Source organism: Procambarus clarkii, chromosome 11 (genome assembly GCF_040958095.1).
Source record: "Procambarus clarkii isolate CNS0578487 chromosome 11, FALCON_Pclarkii_2.0, whole genome shotgun sequence".
In the NCBI taxonomy this organism is placed as follows: domain Eukaryota; kingdom Metazoa; phylum Arthropoda; class Malacostraca; order Decapoda; family Cambaridae; genus Procambarus; species Procambarus clarkii.
In genome coordinates, this window is record NC_091160.1 from 17,200,794 (window position 1) to 17,217,147 (window position 16,354).

The following is a 16,354-nucleotide window of genomic DNA, read 5'->3' on the forward strand; positions in this document are numbered from 1 at the left end:
GGATGGAGTATTTAACACGGATGGTACACGCATAAGGAGACACAGGTAGAAGCTGAGTACCCAAGTGAGTCACAGAAACATTAGAAAGAACATTTTCAGTGTCAGAGTAGTTTGTAAATGGAATGCACTAGGAAGTGATGCGGTGGAGGCTGACTCCATACAGTTTCAAAAGTAGATATGATGGAGTTCGAGAAGCTCAGGAATCTGTACACCAGTAGATTGACGGTTGAGAGGCGGGACCAAAGAGCCAAAGCTCAACCCCCGCAAGCACAACTATGAGAGTAGTGGTCCTCTCTCTAAAAGACTAGAGTTGAACTTGCAACTTATGACAGTATCGGTCCTCTCTCAAAGGTTATTGATCATTTCATCAGCAATTGTTATTCTTTAATTCATTCATAATTTTTAAAAATATAAGCAGGTTTCTGTGCGATAGGTTTCTGTTCCCTGGGATTCTATGCACTAGGTAAATCATGGTCAACAAAATATCTAAAGCAGTAGGCCTATGTAACTGATTCTATTACACATAGTTTATACAGATCTAAATATTATACAGATTTATACATATTCCCCCCTAAATATTGGTATTAGGGGGGGGGACTATGCAGCCTCTGGGGCATATAATTTTGTTTATAGCCTAACAACGTTAGTCAGCCTACGAAAATTTTGTTATCAGATAAATGGGCGGCGCTATCCAAGAAAAGCAATTCTGATGCCAGGAAACATTAGAATATTGAATATACATTCAGTTCAAGTCATCTATGGCAGACACTTGCTAATGGCAAGATGCCAGACAACCAATCTACAGGACAGCTGGCGATGTAGTGTCTAAATATAGTGGTATTGCCAGTTGAAGGGGCAATAGCGAGAGGGGTATAAGGTCGAGGCATTAGCAGCCTGGTAGGCTGGGAGCCGAGACTATAAGAGCGAGCAGTGAGACCCAGTCAGCCAGTTTCCAACATAAGTTGGTCGGCGCAAGTCCGCTTCGCATCCCACCAACTCGGGCACCATGAATACCTGGTTCATGTTTGGTCTCTGTTTCTTGGTGTTGACACTTCACTCCTTGTCTGGAGCGGATGGATCCAAGAAGTACATTCCTCCGGTTGTGTTAAGTAAGTATATATTTCGGGGCGTTGTAGGGAGCAGAGGTGCCATAGGCACAATCAGAGAACACTGTATAAACATCAAAGGTCCGCGGTTGTTCAACGTCCTCCCAGCAAGCATAAGAAATATTGCCGGAACAACCGTGGACATTTTCAAGAGGAAACTAGATTTATTCCTCCAAGGAGTGCCGGACCAACCGGGCTGTGGTGGGTATGTGGGCCTGCGGGCCGCTCCAAGCAACAGCCTGGTGGACCAAACTCTCACAAGTCAAGCCTGGCCTCGAGCCGGGCTTGGGGAGTAGAAGAACTCCCAGAACCCCATCAACCAGGTATCAACCAGGGAGTTTATGGTGAGTCAGTGAGCAGGGATTTGATGACCCAGGTGCGGGTAGTGTTTGTCCATAGACTGCAGTTAATGTGTCCACGTCGTATCAATGACCTCTCGATCTAAGGTATTCTGTCATGTGCTGTACTTTGGTTAGTTATAAAAAATCACTTAATACCAATACTAGTTTGAATGCAACATATCTTCAGGGGATATAGGCCTATGCTTGAATGATTCACTTCTCATAGCTGCATTGGTGCATTTTATATCATGTTGCCTCAAAACTAATAGGGAAGGTAGTCGAGGACGTAGACCACTGCGCTAATAGTCACATTGTATATGGTGTTGATATCAACAAGCTCTCGTTGTAGCTCATTGTACTTGTTCAATACTCTTACATTGAACAGATGTCTCCTTAAGTCTATACGGCTCATTTGGGTGTTTACTTCCTGGCTATGACATTTATTTATGACTGTGTCAATTCAATTTCTTTCTTTATTATGCGCCCCATACCCATCCCGAGGGCGGTGGTGGAAAGGGTTATAGAGGCACACAATGGGCTCAGGGACTGAACCTCATAGTTCGGTTAGCTAAGCAAGTGACAATTTTTTGAAGCTAGTTACACAATTGTTAATGTTACATACACATATCCATATATTTGTATATATATATATATATATATATATATATATATATATATATATATATATATATATATATATATATAAATATATATATATATATATATATATATTTATATATATATATATATATATATATATATATATATATATATATATATATATGTATATATATATATATATATATATATATATATATATATATATATATATATATATATATATATATATATATATAGAATCATTTACACAAATACATATTCACATCATTAATCTTTTTATATCACAAGTGATTCAACAAGAGATTCACAACAGTCACTATACAAGGCACTTTACATCTATGATGAGTCACACATTGATGTTTGGATACAAAACTCGTATGATCTGCTTTTTACGAACCACCTTTTAATCAGTCTCTCTAATACTTTATTGAAGATATGTGGTAGTTATACCAGACTAATATAGTTATACCAGACTAGGGATCCTATATTTCTCTTGTCATATATAAAGGCACACACGCTGTTTTTAAAATCTCAAATGTGTGTGTATATTTACTATTTGTGTTTACTATGTGTGCTTGCACTAGCTCTTGGACCCCACCTTTCTAGTCGTCAGTTGTCTAATGTATCAACTCCCGACTGATTTTTCCACTTATCAGGTCTACTACATATTCCCAAAACTGAAAACGGGACAGTATGTCAATTTCGCGAGCCGCTACTAAATTATAATACGACAATTTTTGGCCTTTAGTACAACAGTTTCCTGACGTTGGGAAATCTTAGGAGGACGGGTTGTGCATGCTATGCACACACTGAGGGGGTGAGAATCCAGACATCATTGGCATCAAACTTGGGACGAGAAGACATGAGTGAATGGGAATTCTATCTTCCAGGACGCCATGCACCATTCACAAAGGACAGAGCAACAAGAGCAGGTGGTGTAATGCTGTATGCAATAGAGAACTTGAATGTACCAGACAATGGGGAATTAAACAACGTGAGATCCTCAGAATTTGTATGGTGCAATATACTATTTGAAATTGGTAGCCTACTGCCAGTGGGAGTATGCTAGAGAGAGGACACGGCAACAGCTCAAAGTAACTGATCTGCGTAATGTGACCAGTGCAGCAGCTGAAACCCAAGCCCTTAAAACTGTGGGACTTTTAATCGCGAGACAAAAGATTGAGCGAATCTAAACTCACGAGCAGAAGGAGAACAATTTCTTGAACGGGTACAGAACACCTTTTTCATACAGCATGTGACTGAGCCTACCTGAGAGGACAGCATTCTAGATCTTATACCACCATGAGAAGAGGACACGAGAGATCAAATACAAGTAGGGGAGAAGCTCGCTCCTTCCTGTGTTCACAATATTTTAAAATGGACTATAGAAACCCATCTATTTTATAGATGTATATGGGTTCTATAATTATAGAAACCCCTGTAAACGTCCCAGATGATAACTTTCTAGACCACCCTCGAGCAGATTCTCAAGAAATATGAAAGGAATAACAAAACACCTTCTGGAGGGAGTTAATAGATCAAATATGGAAGTATCATGGGGGAAACGTCAAAAAGGTCATCATTGAACTTGTTCAAAAATATGTGCCAAGAAAGAGTGACAAGATGGGTGACACAGACAGTAAAAAGAGTTGTAATAACAAAGCGAAACCTCAGGAGCAGGTAGGTATCAATCCACAATGAACAACATAGATTGTGACATATACAGAAGGGCCTCAAAATCAGCCACCCGAAAAATCACATCAGCCAAAAGAAACTATGAAAGAAAACTTGCTCGAAATATAAAGAAGGATCCCAAGTCGTTCTGTGCCTGTATAAGAAGTAAACCCAAAATAAAAGACTTGGTAGGACCCATAAAAGATGAGACCAACCAAGTTATAATTGACGATAAAAGGACAGCAAACACTCTGAATGAATACTTTATATCAGTGCTCACACGAGAGATTTTAGACATTAGAAAAATAGGGCAAGAAATTCAGGTGAAGAGACTGAATTAAGGGATATCCCCATAACATGCTATATAATCAGGAAAAGCAGTGACAGACAAAGGTTAAACATTCCCAAGTGTGGACGGAATTCAATCCACAGTTGTTGAGGAACAAGCGGCTGAACTGTGTCAATCATTGAAGCTCCCTTTCAGAAAATATCTGAACCAACAAATAGTTTCCTACACTGGAAATATGTAAATATTATCCCTTATTTAAAAAAAAGCAGAAAGAGATCAGCTGAAAACTCAGCTCATTGAGAGAATCCTAAGGGAGGGAATCATTCATAATCTCACAGTAAACAATCTAATCAAATCAACGTAACATAGTTTTCGTAAAAATAAATCCTGCTTTTCAAACTTGCTACATTTTTGGAAACGGCAACCAGTTATTCAAACAAAGGACTCCCAGTAGATGCAGTATACGCAAACTTTGGTAAAGCTTTTGATAAAATACCACATGAGAGACTGACAAGGAAATTACAAGCACACAGAATAAATAGTACAATACTAGAATGGATTAAACAATGGTTAAAGTATAAGTCTAGTATCAATTTTGTTTTTATTTATGTTATGTATCTTTACCCTCCAGCATGGACTCCATGGTGGTACTGAGGGGTGAGGGGGGTCATCCTAAGTTGGACTAGGCATGAGTATTTCAAATTAAACAGAGAGTCAGCATAAATGAGTTAAGTCCGAGAGGGTTACTTAATTATTGACCTAAGGAGTGCCGTAGGCCACTGTCCTGGGACTTCTCTTATTTACCATATATATATAATTGATTTAAACAGGATTGAACAGAAACAGTTGCAAATTGAAGAAGATACTAAAATAGGATGGGAAATATATTTAGAAGAAGACACAAAATCGCTACAAGACGAGTTAACAACTTGCCCTCAGGGAAGAGATTCCCCTGGAGGTAATGGATTTAAAGCCACTCAAACTAGTGCTATTATATACTCTCTATCCATGGTTGGGTTAGGATAAGATTTGGTAAGGTTAGGTTAGGTTTCATTGTGTTTGATTACCGTGATATGGTGTATTATTGACGAAAATGTGAAATATGGAATTCGAAAACTATTCAAGTGTACCCGAGAATTAGTTTACATAAAACCAAATTCATCAGATTTTCAAAGAAAATGTTTTCAGCATATACTTTTTACATTTAAACAAATGATTTGTAATACAATAAAGTTATAACTTGAGACCATTCTGTTTAGGACAAAAGGTCCACTTGCCAGTTTACAAGTAGACTATTATTGGAACCTTAATATGCCTTCAGATCACAAATAACTAGGTAACTATCCAGGTGGTTTGACATGGGGGTTTGGTCTCTCGTGGTATTGAATTTGGTCTGAGAACGGACTGTGATTTAGATAGGCTTTCAAAATGGGTTCTGAGCTTAGGTCAAAATAAGAGACGAAGAGACAGACCCAAATATCAGGTGGACAATGTTGAAATTACGAAATCTAATTTCTAGCAGTACCTTTAATTCCTTTAGATCTTAGGCCCCCACAAAAATGTATAAATGTACAGAATAAGGCAGTAAGTCATTTTACTTTCTAATATATTTCACAAAAACTATAAATATAAATTAGTCATATGCATTTACATCTCTATGGCAATTTATCCGAATTATAATGTTCATTGTTAAAATAAAGATAGGCTTCATTTATTTTGAAATAAGTGAGATTTACAGAATTAATATAATCCCTTTAATTAGAATTATGATAAATTTTCATTTTTAGAAATATGAGGAGCCCTCGTTTTAAAATTATGTTAAATGTTCTTTTAAAAATTATGTTAGGATTTTATTTTTTTTAGAATTTTCAGTTTTTTCCTAAAATTACAGTATATCTTGAGGTTATCTTGAGATGATTTCGGGGCTTTTTAGTGTCCCCGCGGCCCGATCCTCGACCAGGCCTCCACCCCCAGGAAGCAGCCCGTGACAGCTGACTAACATCCAGGTACCTATTTCACTGCTAGGTAACAGGGGCATAGGGGTGAAAGAAACTCTGTCCAATGTTTCTCGCCGGCGCCTGGGATCGAACCCAGGATCACAAGTCCAGCGTGCTGTCCGCTCGGCCGACCGGCTATAACATGATTCTAAATGTTAGAATCATGTTCTAAAACTAAATGTGTTCATGTAAATGTTCTAAAACTAAAATGAATTAAAACATGTGATTATGTTGCAGTACCGGGGTGTGGAGGGTCCCAGATGGAGGCCAGGTTTGACAGCGACGAGAAGTTGATCCCCGTCTGTCGAACTGAGATTGGTGAATGGTTCTTAATGTGGTTTAACATTGAGAATATTATTCCTTACTACATCGATTGCGTCGTAAGTTACATTTTTATATTGCATGCTTTTGAAATTCAGTTACGAATTGGTGTTTACACAAATATTTAGTTTTTGAATATCAACCACCACAAGATAGAGTTCGGGAAGGTCAGGGCGACCTTAGCCATATTTATTTAGTGTACATGCATGATTTTACTATTTGCAGATTGACGGCATGAAATTACAATATGACAATGTGACGCGCACTACCAGAAATGCCCCAGGCCTGGAGACCAGAATCCCTGGTTTTGGAAACACATCAACAGTGGAGTGGCTAAGCAAAGACCATCCTTACGTCCTGAGTTACTTCCACGATATAGTCAGCAGTCTCATTCCCCTTGGCTACGAGCGGGGTGTTTCCGTCAGGGGAGCTCCTTATGATTTCCGCAAGGCCCCAAGTAAGCTATTACGAAGCATTCAACACTTAGGGTGTACAAGTATGCAAGAATTAAGTGTGTAACATTGGGACTGAGACTCCTGGTTCAATGTTGTTTTTGTTTTAGATTCAGCTACTCAGAACAAAAGTTCCAAGTAGCACTGGCTGTGGTGAGCCCGTAGTGGACTTACCTGGGACTCCCTGTAACTCCTGTAACTTCCCCTGGTTCAAGCTTGACTAGCGAACGTCTAGAGTCTAGACAAGTGTTTTGCCTGGAGGCCGCCGAAACACGGTGACGCGAGTTTGACCGCTGGGTTTTAAAAATTTTGCTCCGTAGGGCGAGTTTATTGGGCAGCGTCACTCATCCTGTGAGTGGACACACCGCTATAGTGACAGTATTGGGCGGCGCCACTCATCCTGTGAGTGGACACACCACCATAGCAGCATGTACAACACTCCCCAATAGGAAAAAAACCCGCTGGGTTGTTCATCCTGTCACTTGTACCCAGACACAGCTGGGACTTGCTTAACTGTCTCCAGTGAACAGCTCCTCAAACAAGAAGATTAACATCTGTCAACCCTTAAAATCTTACGTTATCTTGCGGGTGCAAAATAGGGGAAACTTTTAAGAACAGTATCAATATTTGACAAATAGTGTTTTCCTAACTCAAACAATGTGGGGTTTATTATTCTGCACATATGTCTAATGTCTCTCAGGTGTTCACATTCTCTCAGGTGGTGGTCAAGGTGGTGTCTGCCACTCTCATCACTGCAACTCCTCTGCTCAACTGTTGTTTCCATTCCGAATCTCCATGGATATTTGTATCCAAGACAAATTCTTGCTATTACTGATTCTCTCCCGCGGCCACCTCCTCTTCGTTCATAATGATTGGGATTGCCAGCTGCAACCACATTGTACGAGCGTACAGATTCACTGATTTGTTCTTCTGTCCTCCTTTCCTCAGTACCCTTGTCACAGTGATGTTGCCTGATGATACCTCTAATTTGTAGAGGAGTCTTGGGTATGAAGTATTCAATATGGTCTCCTTCAGCGCCTTCAGCAGCCAGCACATCAGCTCGTTCATTTTCACAGATTCCAACATGGGAGGGGATCCGCAGAAATTAGAAATTTGACGATTCTTCCTTGATTGGTTAATACTCTCACCGCTCTCTTGCCCGATTTTTTTCTGCCCGATTTTTAGTTAGGCTTTGTAGCGCTGCTTTAGAATCAGTGCACCGTTAATGCTTCGTTCAAGTAATCTTAACGCCATAACAATGACGGTTAGCTCCGCTTGTGTTGAAGAGGCATAGTTCTCAATATGGGTCTTTATACTGCTGGCAAGCATTCCACTTCGACGGCCACGATTGATATAACGCCTCGCGCAATTATCACAAGGACGTTGATAGATTATTCCATTTTCCGGTTGGATCTTCAGCGGATCGGATGGTATTCGGTGGCGGCTTGGTTTAGAGGTTCCGGGAGTTGGTGGATCACATCCAGCTGTCCCCTAAGGGTATGATGGGCATCTGGCTATAACTGTGGAGGTCACTAGAAGACGTCTCTTGCCTTTATACCCGACTGGGCTAGAATTTTAGCACGGTCCATCTTGTCCGTCGGGGGTTACTGGATATCGATAGTCTTCCAGCTGATTGTATGCTGGGGGGTAGAAGTCCGTCGCTCGCCTACCTAGGGGACGCTAGGGGTCGCTAAACACTTGCGACCCGGTGTGTTTTTCTGTCGCAAGCTCTGCAGTTTCCGGCGAGAGGCGGCATGTAGCCCTCGAGACGCTGTCTCCAGCGCGTGCGCCGCCGTGGTCCTTAAATTAACACATAATAACTGTTAATTTGATGTGTTTTCTTTCACTAAGAAAAGAAGATAACTGGGCATGTGGTATACCATCTTGGTACAGGAAGATAACTGGACATGTGGTATACCATCTTTGTACAGGAAGATAACTGGGCATGTAGTGTTCCGTGTTGAGACAGGAAGATAACTGTACAGGATCATGCTTAGCTTACCTAATATTTATTCTCACGCTAAAAGGGAGCACAGTATTTATAGGATAATTGTTAACTTCTATAACAGAAGGAGCAGAAACTTGGTAGATACTTTCCTTCGAGAGAACATTCAAGTCAAAGATTGTATATAAATTTGTAATTTTACCAACGGCTTCTGTTAATTTTTGTGTTACGACAAATAAGGATCGAGAAAAATTTAGGATTCTAGGCCGTATGAAACACTTTTCCTCAATTCCCTCAAATTTTTGCTTAGTGTTGTGGAAGAAAATTATAACCCTATCACATATCTCTGAAACATTCTTGACCACATAATTGCTTACCGGTCGACCCTTCAAAAGAGATCAATAACTCACTGGTTGTGGTCATTACAGACGAGATGGGTGAGTATTTCTGGGACCTGGAGCAACTGATCGAGACGACATACGCGAGCACGGAGCAGAAGGTGGTGCTGGTGGCCCACAGCATGGGGGCGCCCTTGATCCACTACTTCCTCAACCACAAGTCTCAACACTGGAAGGACAAGCACATTGAAGCACTGGTCACCCTCGCTGGTACTTGGGGGGGCTCTGTCAAGGCCGTGAATGTATATGCTACAGGTTTGTGTATTATTCACTCTATATTATTACACAATTTTGTGTTATTCGTCGTTGCTACATAGCCTTCCCGGCTTGGTGCCGCCTTTTGATAATTACTTACTTTTACACGTCGTTAGTCACTGTGAAGTTTGCAAGCTCTAACTGCACTTTTGTGTACAGTTATCTATAACAATGAAGATATTTGATACTGTACAGAACTGTCTCTCCAGACTCCCATTTACAAGGTTTTTGAACTGAAATGACAGTATTATTATACCACTATTATTACATCAAGAAATCATGTTAACGTAATCTATCAATGAGGAAATCAGTAGAAACCATGAGGAGGATTCGAACCTGCACGCTGGGTACTCCCAAGCACACACTACACCACCACATGGACAAAAATAAAGCATCATCACGGTATCTTCCTGTACCGTGTTTATACAGGAAGATAGCTGGGCATGTGGTGTACCGTGCTTGTACAGGAAGATACCTTGACACATGGTGTACCCTCCTGGTACAGGAATATAGCTGGACATGTGGTGTACCGTGTTTGTACAGGAAGATAGCTTGACACATGATGTACCGTCCTGGTACAAGACGAGATACTCGTTGTGTACTGTGCTGGTAGATAAATTGAGATCTCTAGAAAGTAGATGTATGATAGAATAAATAAACTGTAGAATATGCTGAAACACCTTTCTATGTTTTATTTTGCAGGAGACAACTTGGGAATACCTTTCCTAAGCTCCAAGACAGCTAGGAGAGAACAGGTGACCTTAGCAAGCTTGGCGTTCCTCCTGCCCTCACCTGAGCTCTGGGGCCCTGACGAGGTCCTCATCCAGACTCCTGACAATAATTTCACAACCTCAAACTTCAAGGAGATGTTTGAGTTAGTACTTGAGTTGTTCGAAGTACTGCATATTTAAACTTTTCTATTTTTTCGAATGGGTAACTCATTTGGACGTGTTTCTTGTGAAAGTTTTAATTTAAGGCAAATCAAACAGGAGGTAGAATGACAACTTATCTATGACATTAGATATTAAACGAATTTGGATACCATTAGATATTTGGTATTAATATCTAAATACCATTAGATATTTGGTATTAATATCTAAATACCATTAGATATTTGGTATTAATATCTAAATACCATTAGATATTTGGTATTAAACTAATTTTAAGATGTGAAAATATGAATAATATCATCTTGTGCCTGAGATTTGAGAGCACGTAGCGACCGGTAAAATATTAAGATCTTTGTAGACGGTATGTAAGGTTAGATTAGGGAACCAGAACAGAGAAAAAACAAACCATTTTATATTCAGTACCACAGGGCAATGCAAGACAATTGTCGGATGAAAGCTCTAAACCATTCACACCTGAACCCATTCACCTGAACCATCGGGGGATCGAACACGACCTGCAAGAAGCGAGTACGACGTTGTACCGACCAGGGTTCTTCCCTTCTCCTAGGCAGGGCAGGAAACCTTATGAAGGGATCTGTCCTCCCTGGAGACAGGGGCAGTCTTACGAAGGGTTCCTCTCTCTCTCCAGGTGCATTTCAAACTGTCTTTGCTCCAGACTGGCCAGCTATTGCGAGTAGACTGTTCCAGACTTGCCAGCTATGACGGGTAGACTGTTCCAGACTGGCCAGCTATGACGGGTAGACCGTTCCAGACTGGCCAGCTTTGGCGAGTAGGCTGTTCCAGACTGGCAAGCTATTGTGAGTAGACTGTTCCAGACTGGCCAGTTATTGCGAGTAGACTGTTCCAGACTGGCCAGCTATGACGAGTAGACTGTTCCAGACTGGCCAGCTATGGCGATTAGACTGTTCCAGACTGGCCAGCTTTGACGAGTAGGCTGTTCCAGACTGGACAGCTCCAGCAGATTGACTGTTCCATGAGACTGTTCCATGGGTTCATCACTCACGTTGGAAAAGACTTTCCTGTTGGCCAATTTTCACTGTGAGCTGACAATCTTAATGCTGCTGCCTGGCATTAGACTTAGAATATGTTGTTGGGGTATGCGTTGTTTATAAATAATAAATAAATAATTTATAAAATAAAATAAAATAAAATAAATAAATAATAAATATTTTTAGCATCTCTCAAAGCTCAATCTTCACGTGCATTTTTTGAGGGACATCTAAATCGTTCCTGGTAAATTGACTAAATAAATATTCTTATGATTTTCGTTGTAATGAGTTTCGTTGAAGTGATTTTACGTTGAAATAAGTTTCGTTGAAGTGGATTTTCGCTATAATTATTTTCATTGTAATGGTTTTAATTAAAGTTTACTTATTAATGTATAATGCTTTAGGTGATTGCATAATATTCATTGAAATTGCAAAATTTTTATATTCGTTTTTTCTAGGGCAATGGAATTACCAGATGCGTATGAAATGTACCTGGACACGAAGGGGTTGCTGCACAACGCGCCTGCTCCAGGAGTGGAGATTCATTGCATACACGGTGAAGGAATCCCTACAGTGGAAAAGTAGGTGTTTTTGGTTGGATTTTTTGCTTTAAACTTATCAACCTCTTGAGGGTCATTGAAACTACCAAACTAGCTTGCTAAGACCTATCACTCTGGAGGATTGTTCAGCTTGCCACAATATTACTGGTCAAGCGAGAAGTTCGGTGTTGGACTTAAGTCCCATCAACCTCTTGAGGGTTATTAAAGCCTCTACCTTACTGACCAACCAATAAGAATATTTTAATCCAGAACATAGTCCAGGCCTTAAGTCAACTCTCAGTATATATACACTATATATATTTTGCAGCTTCAGTGTTTCACTGATTTGTGTGATCCAATTAAATTATATTTACTTGACACAGCATTTAATTTGATGGTTAATGTGATACCACTTCCCCATAGGATGGTTTACCACGCCGATAGATTCCCGGATTATCCCCACATCGTCTTTGGTGACGGGGACAGCACTGTCAACGCTCGCAGTATGCGCCACTGTCTTAAAGTAAGTTACTTGCTGACTGTCATTAGTGTCAACGCTCGTAGTACCCGCTACTATAAGCGAATTAAGCGTTTCTGGTAGGTCCTTAATTCTAATTCTCCCCGGAATACGACCCGCCAAATCGTTTAAGAACCAAGTACCCATTCACTTCTGGGTGAATAGAGGCTACAGTTAAGGATTGGCGCCCTGTCAATCCTCCCTAGCCAGAATACGAATCCAGGCCAATGCGCTCGCTACGCGCCGGACGAGTGCATTACCACTGCGCTACGGGGCAGATTGACTATATCATTAGTGGCAAGCTCCCAGTACCCACTACTTTAATAAAGTTACTTGCTGACTATGTCATTGTCCCCGAAGCCTGTGTATATATATACTTTGGCCTTGTATCGAGGTTCCCCCAAGGTGGAACTACTGACCCTCCCCCCAGGATGTATCCCAACATCAGTTGCCTAACACCCAGGTACTTATATTTACTGCTAAGTGAATAGAGGAATTAGGTGACAGGTAATGTGCCCAGCCATTTTTTTTGTCTCGCCCGGAAATCAAACCCAGGCTCCCCGATTGTGAGTCGAGAACGAAGCCAACTGGACTGCTCCTGTTGTTGTTATAGATTCAGCTACTCGGAACAAGTTCCAAGTAGCACGGGCTATGGTGAGTCCGTAATTACTGCTCCTGCTTTAAGGATATTTATTTCATCCAAGCTTTTAAAATACTAAACAAGTTGGAGGATGTTGATCTAGACAACTTCTCCAAAAGGTCAGATGTAACAAACAAGGAACAGTTGGGTCAAACTCAACAAGCCACAATGTAGGACTTGAGAACAAGCGATGCTTTTCACCCAGCGGGTTATAAATCCATGGAATCGCCTACCCGCGAAGCCGTAAAAGCCGAAACGCTGTTGAATATTAAAGTACAGTTTGAAAAAGTAATTAGGACAAATTGGGAGGGTGACCCTTTAACAAGCCGCTGGCTTGCTGTCCTCGTCGAGGCCACTAGAGTGTTAGCGACTCTTATTTAGATTTAGATTTGGAGTTTGATTTTTTATTTAGGTAAGGTATATACATTAAAGATGAATTACAAACATAATGTTCGATTTATAGATAGAGCAGTACATACAACACCTAAATCCACTAATACGCATAGCGTTTCGGGCAAGGTGAGGGGGGGGGGGAACACTTTGACTAAAACTTAATAGTAATTGAGCTTAAAGTATAAATTGTGTTGAAAAAAGGAATAAAAAAAGGGGGGGGGGGAACATGGCAGAAAATAGCAATTATACAAGTTGATCAACAAACAGCATTGTTTAAAATAGTAAGACGTGGGTTGACATTTAGGGGTAAGGTAGGTTACAAGGAGTTTATTAGGTAGTACTTAGTTTTTATCTTCTTAAACTGGTTGAGAAAGGTACAGCCTTTGACATGACTGGGAAGGTCATTCCACATTCTGGGTCCCTCGAGTTGTAAATCATTTCTAGTTTGATTAAGTCGTACTCTTAGAATATCAAATAGGTATTTGTTTCTGGTGTGGTGCCCATGGGTTTTGTTACAACATTCTAGGAAGCTTTTAAGGTCAGGATTGGCATTACAGTTCACAGTTCTTATTTTTCTTGATGGTACGTGCATTTTGCATGAAGGGTTTATCCACCCGATGGCTGCACGAGTATAAATGTTGGGAAAGGCGTTAATGTTGAGAATGAAGGTTTCAAGGTAAATTCAGGAAAAAACTTGAATAAACATTTAAAGAGGGATGCTTTGCAACAGTTAGCTCTGAAATATCTCGTTTTCTATGACAAAGATTTCTGCTCACATTTTGGAAGGGTAACATATATATATTTTAGAAGATTAAAAATATATAATACACTGTTTTAAAATAGACCATAAATGCACACATAAAATGACAAGAACTCATTCGATTCTACATATGACCTCTACGCTCAAACTGCCTCATGTCCCAGTATACGAGCTTTGCAATCCTGGAGTAGATGGTGTTCCAACGAACACTATATAATATATCGGGGTTGTTTATATTGTTTATATTGGGGATCCTTAACGATCCCCAATATAAACATTGAGACCTACAGCTGATAAACTGGAAGCCAGCGGTTGGTCAAAGGTCCCACTATTATTCCCGAGGATATTTTCCAACTGAATTTTGAACTGAAGTAAGGTCCTGACATTTACGGCTTCGGCGGGTAAGCGGTTCCACAGGTTTATAATTCTATAGAGGTGAAAAGGCATCTCCTATTTTCTGTCCTATATGATGGCTTGATGAGCTTGAAGCGGCTCTTCCTTGTATGTTACATTTGACCTTTTTAAAGAAATAGCTTGGTAGGGTACCAGAGGTCAGGAAGCAGTCTCCGTGGTGTAGTGGTAAGACACTCGCCTGGCGTTCCGCGAGCGCTATGTCATGGGTTCGTATCCTGGCCGGGGAGGATTTACTGGGCGCAATTCCTTAACTGTAGCCTCTGTTTAACGCAACAGTAAAATGTGTACTTGGATGAAAAAACGATTCTTTGCGGCAGGGGATCGTATTCCAGGGACCATAGGATTAAGGACTTGCCCGAAACGCTACGCGTACTAGTGGCTGTACAAGAATGTAACAACTCTTGTATATATCTCAAAAAAAAAAAACACTTCTTAAGATATCACAATGTCACAAAAATGATGTACTAAATTGCCCGACCCTAACCTAACCGAGGACCCACCAAGAGGAAAGTGACAACCCGTCAAGTTTGCGATTTATTGTACATAAAAATATGATGTCGCTATGATTTTAAGTACATCATATTTCGGCCGTTATTTATATGTCAAAATGCGATGTTCGATTCGAGAGGACAGGTTTCTACACTGCCAATTAACACTGATGTTCCACAGGGTTGTATCCCGCCTCTCAGCTGTATTGATTGACAGTTGAGAGGCGGGCCGAAAGAGCAAAGCTGAACCCCCGCAAACACAACTAGGTGAATACTTGGTCCACTCCTCTCTTATCTCACTTATTATTATAACGACGTGCTAAATCAATATTTTCTTAGTTTATGCATCATTCTATTCATTAAATATGTTTTACGAGCCCATTGTAACTCACGTGTCATCATTCTAAATGTCTTTGTCGCTGCTCAACATACTTTACGATACTTGTAAGATCCATATGTGTCTTACTGTGGAATTGTTGATATATAACAACCCGAAAAGAAAACTGCCCGAAACGCAATGCGTGTTAGTGGCTATGGAAGAATGTAAGAACATCAGTGTACTCTCACAACCCAGTGTTCTTTCTTATAAATAAATAAATAAATAAAATAAATAAAATAAATAAATAACACCATTCAGGTGTCTGCGGGAACATGAGAATTTAGCAGGCTCGGAAGTCGCTTTACTCCAAATGTAATTAATAAATTTAAATCTAACTCTTAAATGCGTGATATACGATATTCACCAACACAATGAAGAAGAAACTAGTCTGCCATTTTCATGAATGTCTTATAACGGTCCTGTAAAACTAATCTAATACGCATAATTTGTCATTGTTTCAGTGGGTGAATGAGCAGGAGCAGAAAATTTATCACGTGCTGATGCCTAACATAGACCACATGGATATCATCAAGGTAGAACCCAGTCTCGATTACCTCGTCAATTTACTCAGCACCATCACAAGAAGAAATGAGCAACGAGCTGGCGAGAAAATGGAGAATTTTATCCAAAGTGAGAAGAGAAAGGAGAGAATTCTTAATTTAATTCTCGTTTAGCAGTCTCCGTGGTGTAGTGGTAAGACACTCGCCTGGCGTTCCGCGAGCGCTATGTCATGGGTTCGTATCCTGGCCGGGGAGGATTTACTGGGCGCAATTCCTTAACTGTAGCCTCTGTTTAACGCAACAGTAAAATGTGTACTTGGATGAAAAAACGATTCTTCGCGGCAGGGGATCGTATTCCAGGGACCATAGGATTAAGGACTTGCCCGAAACGCTACGCGTACTAGTGGCTGTACAAGAATGTAACA

At 40.4% G+C, this 16,354-nt stretch overlaps 1 protein-coding gene across 1 annotated transcript; it reads left to right on the top strand.

The window, feature by feature from the left end:
* Positions 1-994: 994 nt before the first annotated feature.
* LOC138363568 (lysosomal phospholipase A and acyltransferase-like) lies at positions 995-16,103 on the top strand. Its single transcript, XM_069322925.1, has 8 exons — positions 995-1,109; positions 6,266-6,408; positions 6,575-6,806; positions 9,175-9,399; positions 10,102-10,273; positions 11,758-11,880; positions 12,262-12,361; positions 15,891-16,103. The coding sequence occupies exons 1-8, from the start codon at positions 1,007-1,009 to the stop codon at positions 16,101-16,103; spliced, it is 1,311 nt and encodes a 436-aa protein (XP_069179026.1). The 5' UTR covers positions 995-1,006.
* The last annotated feature ends 251 nt before the right edge of the window (positions 16,104-16,354 follow it).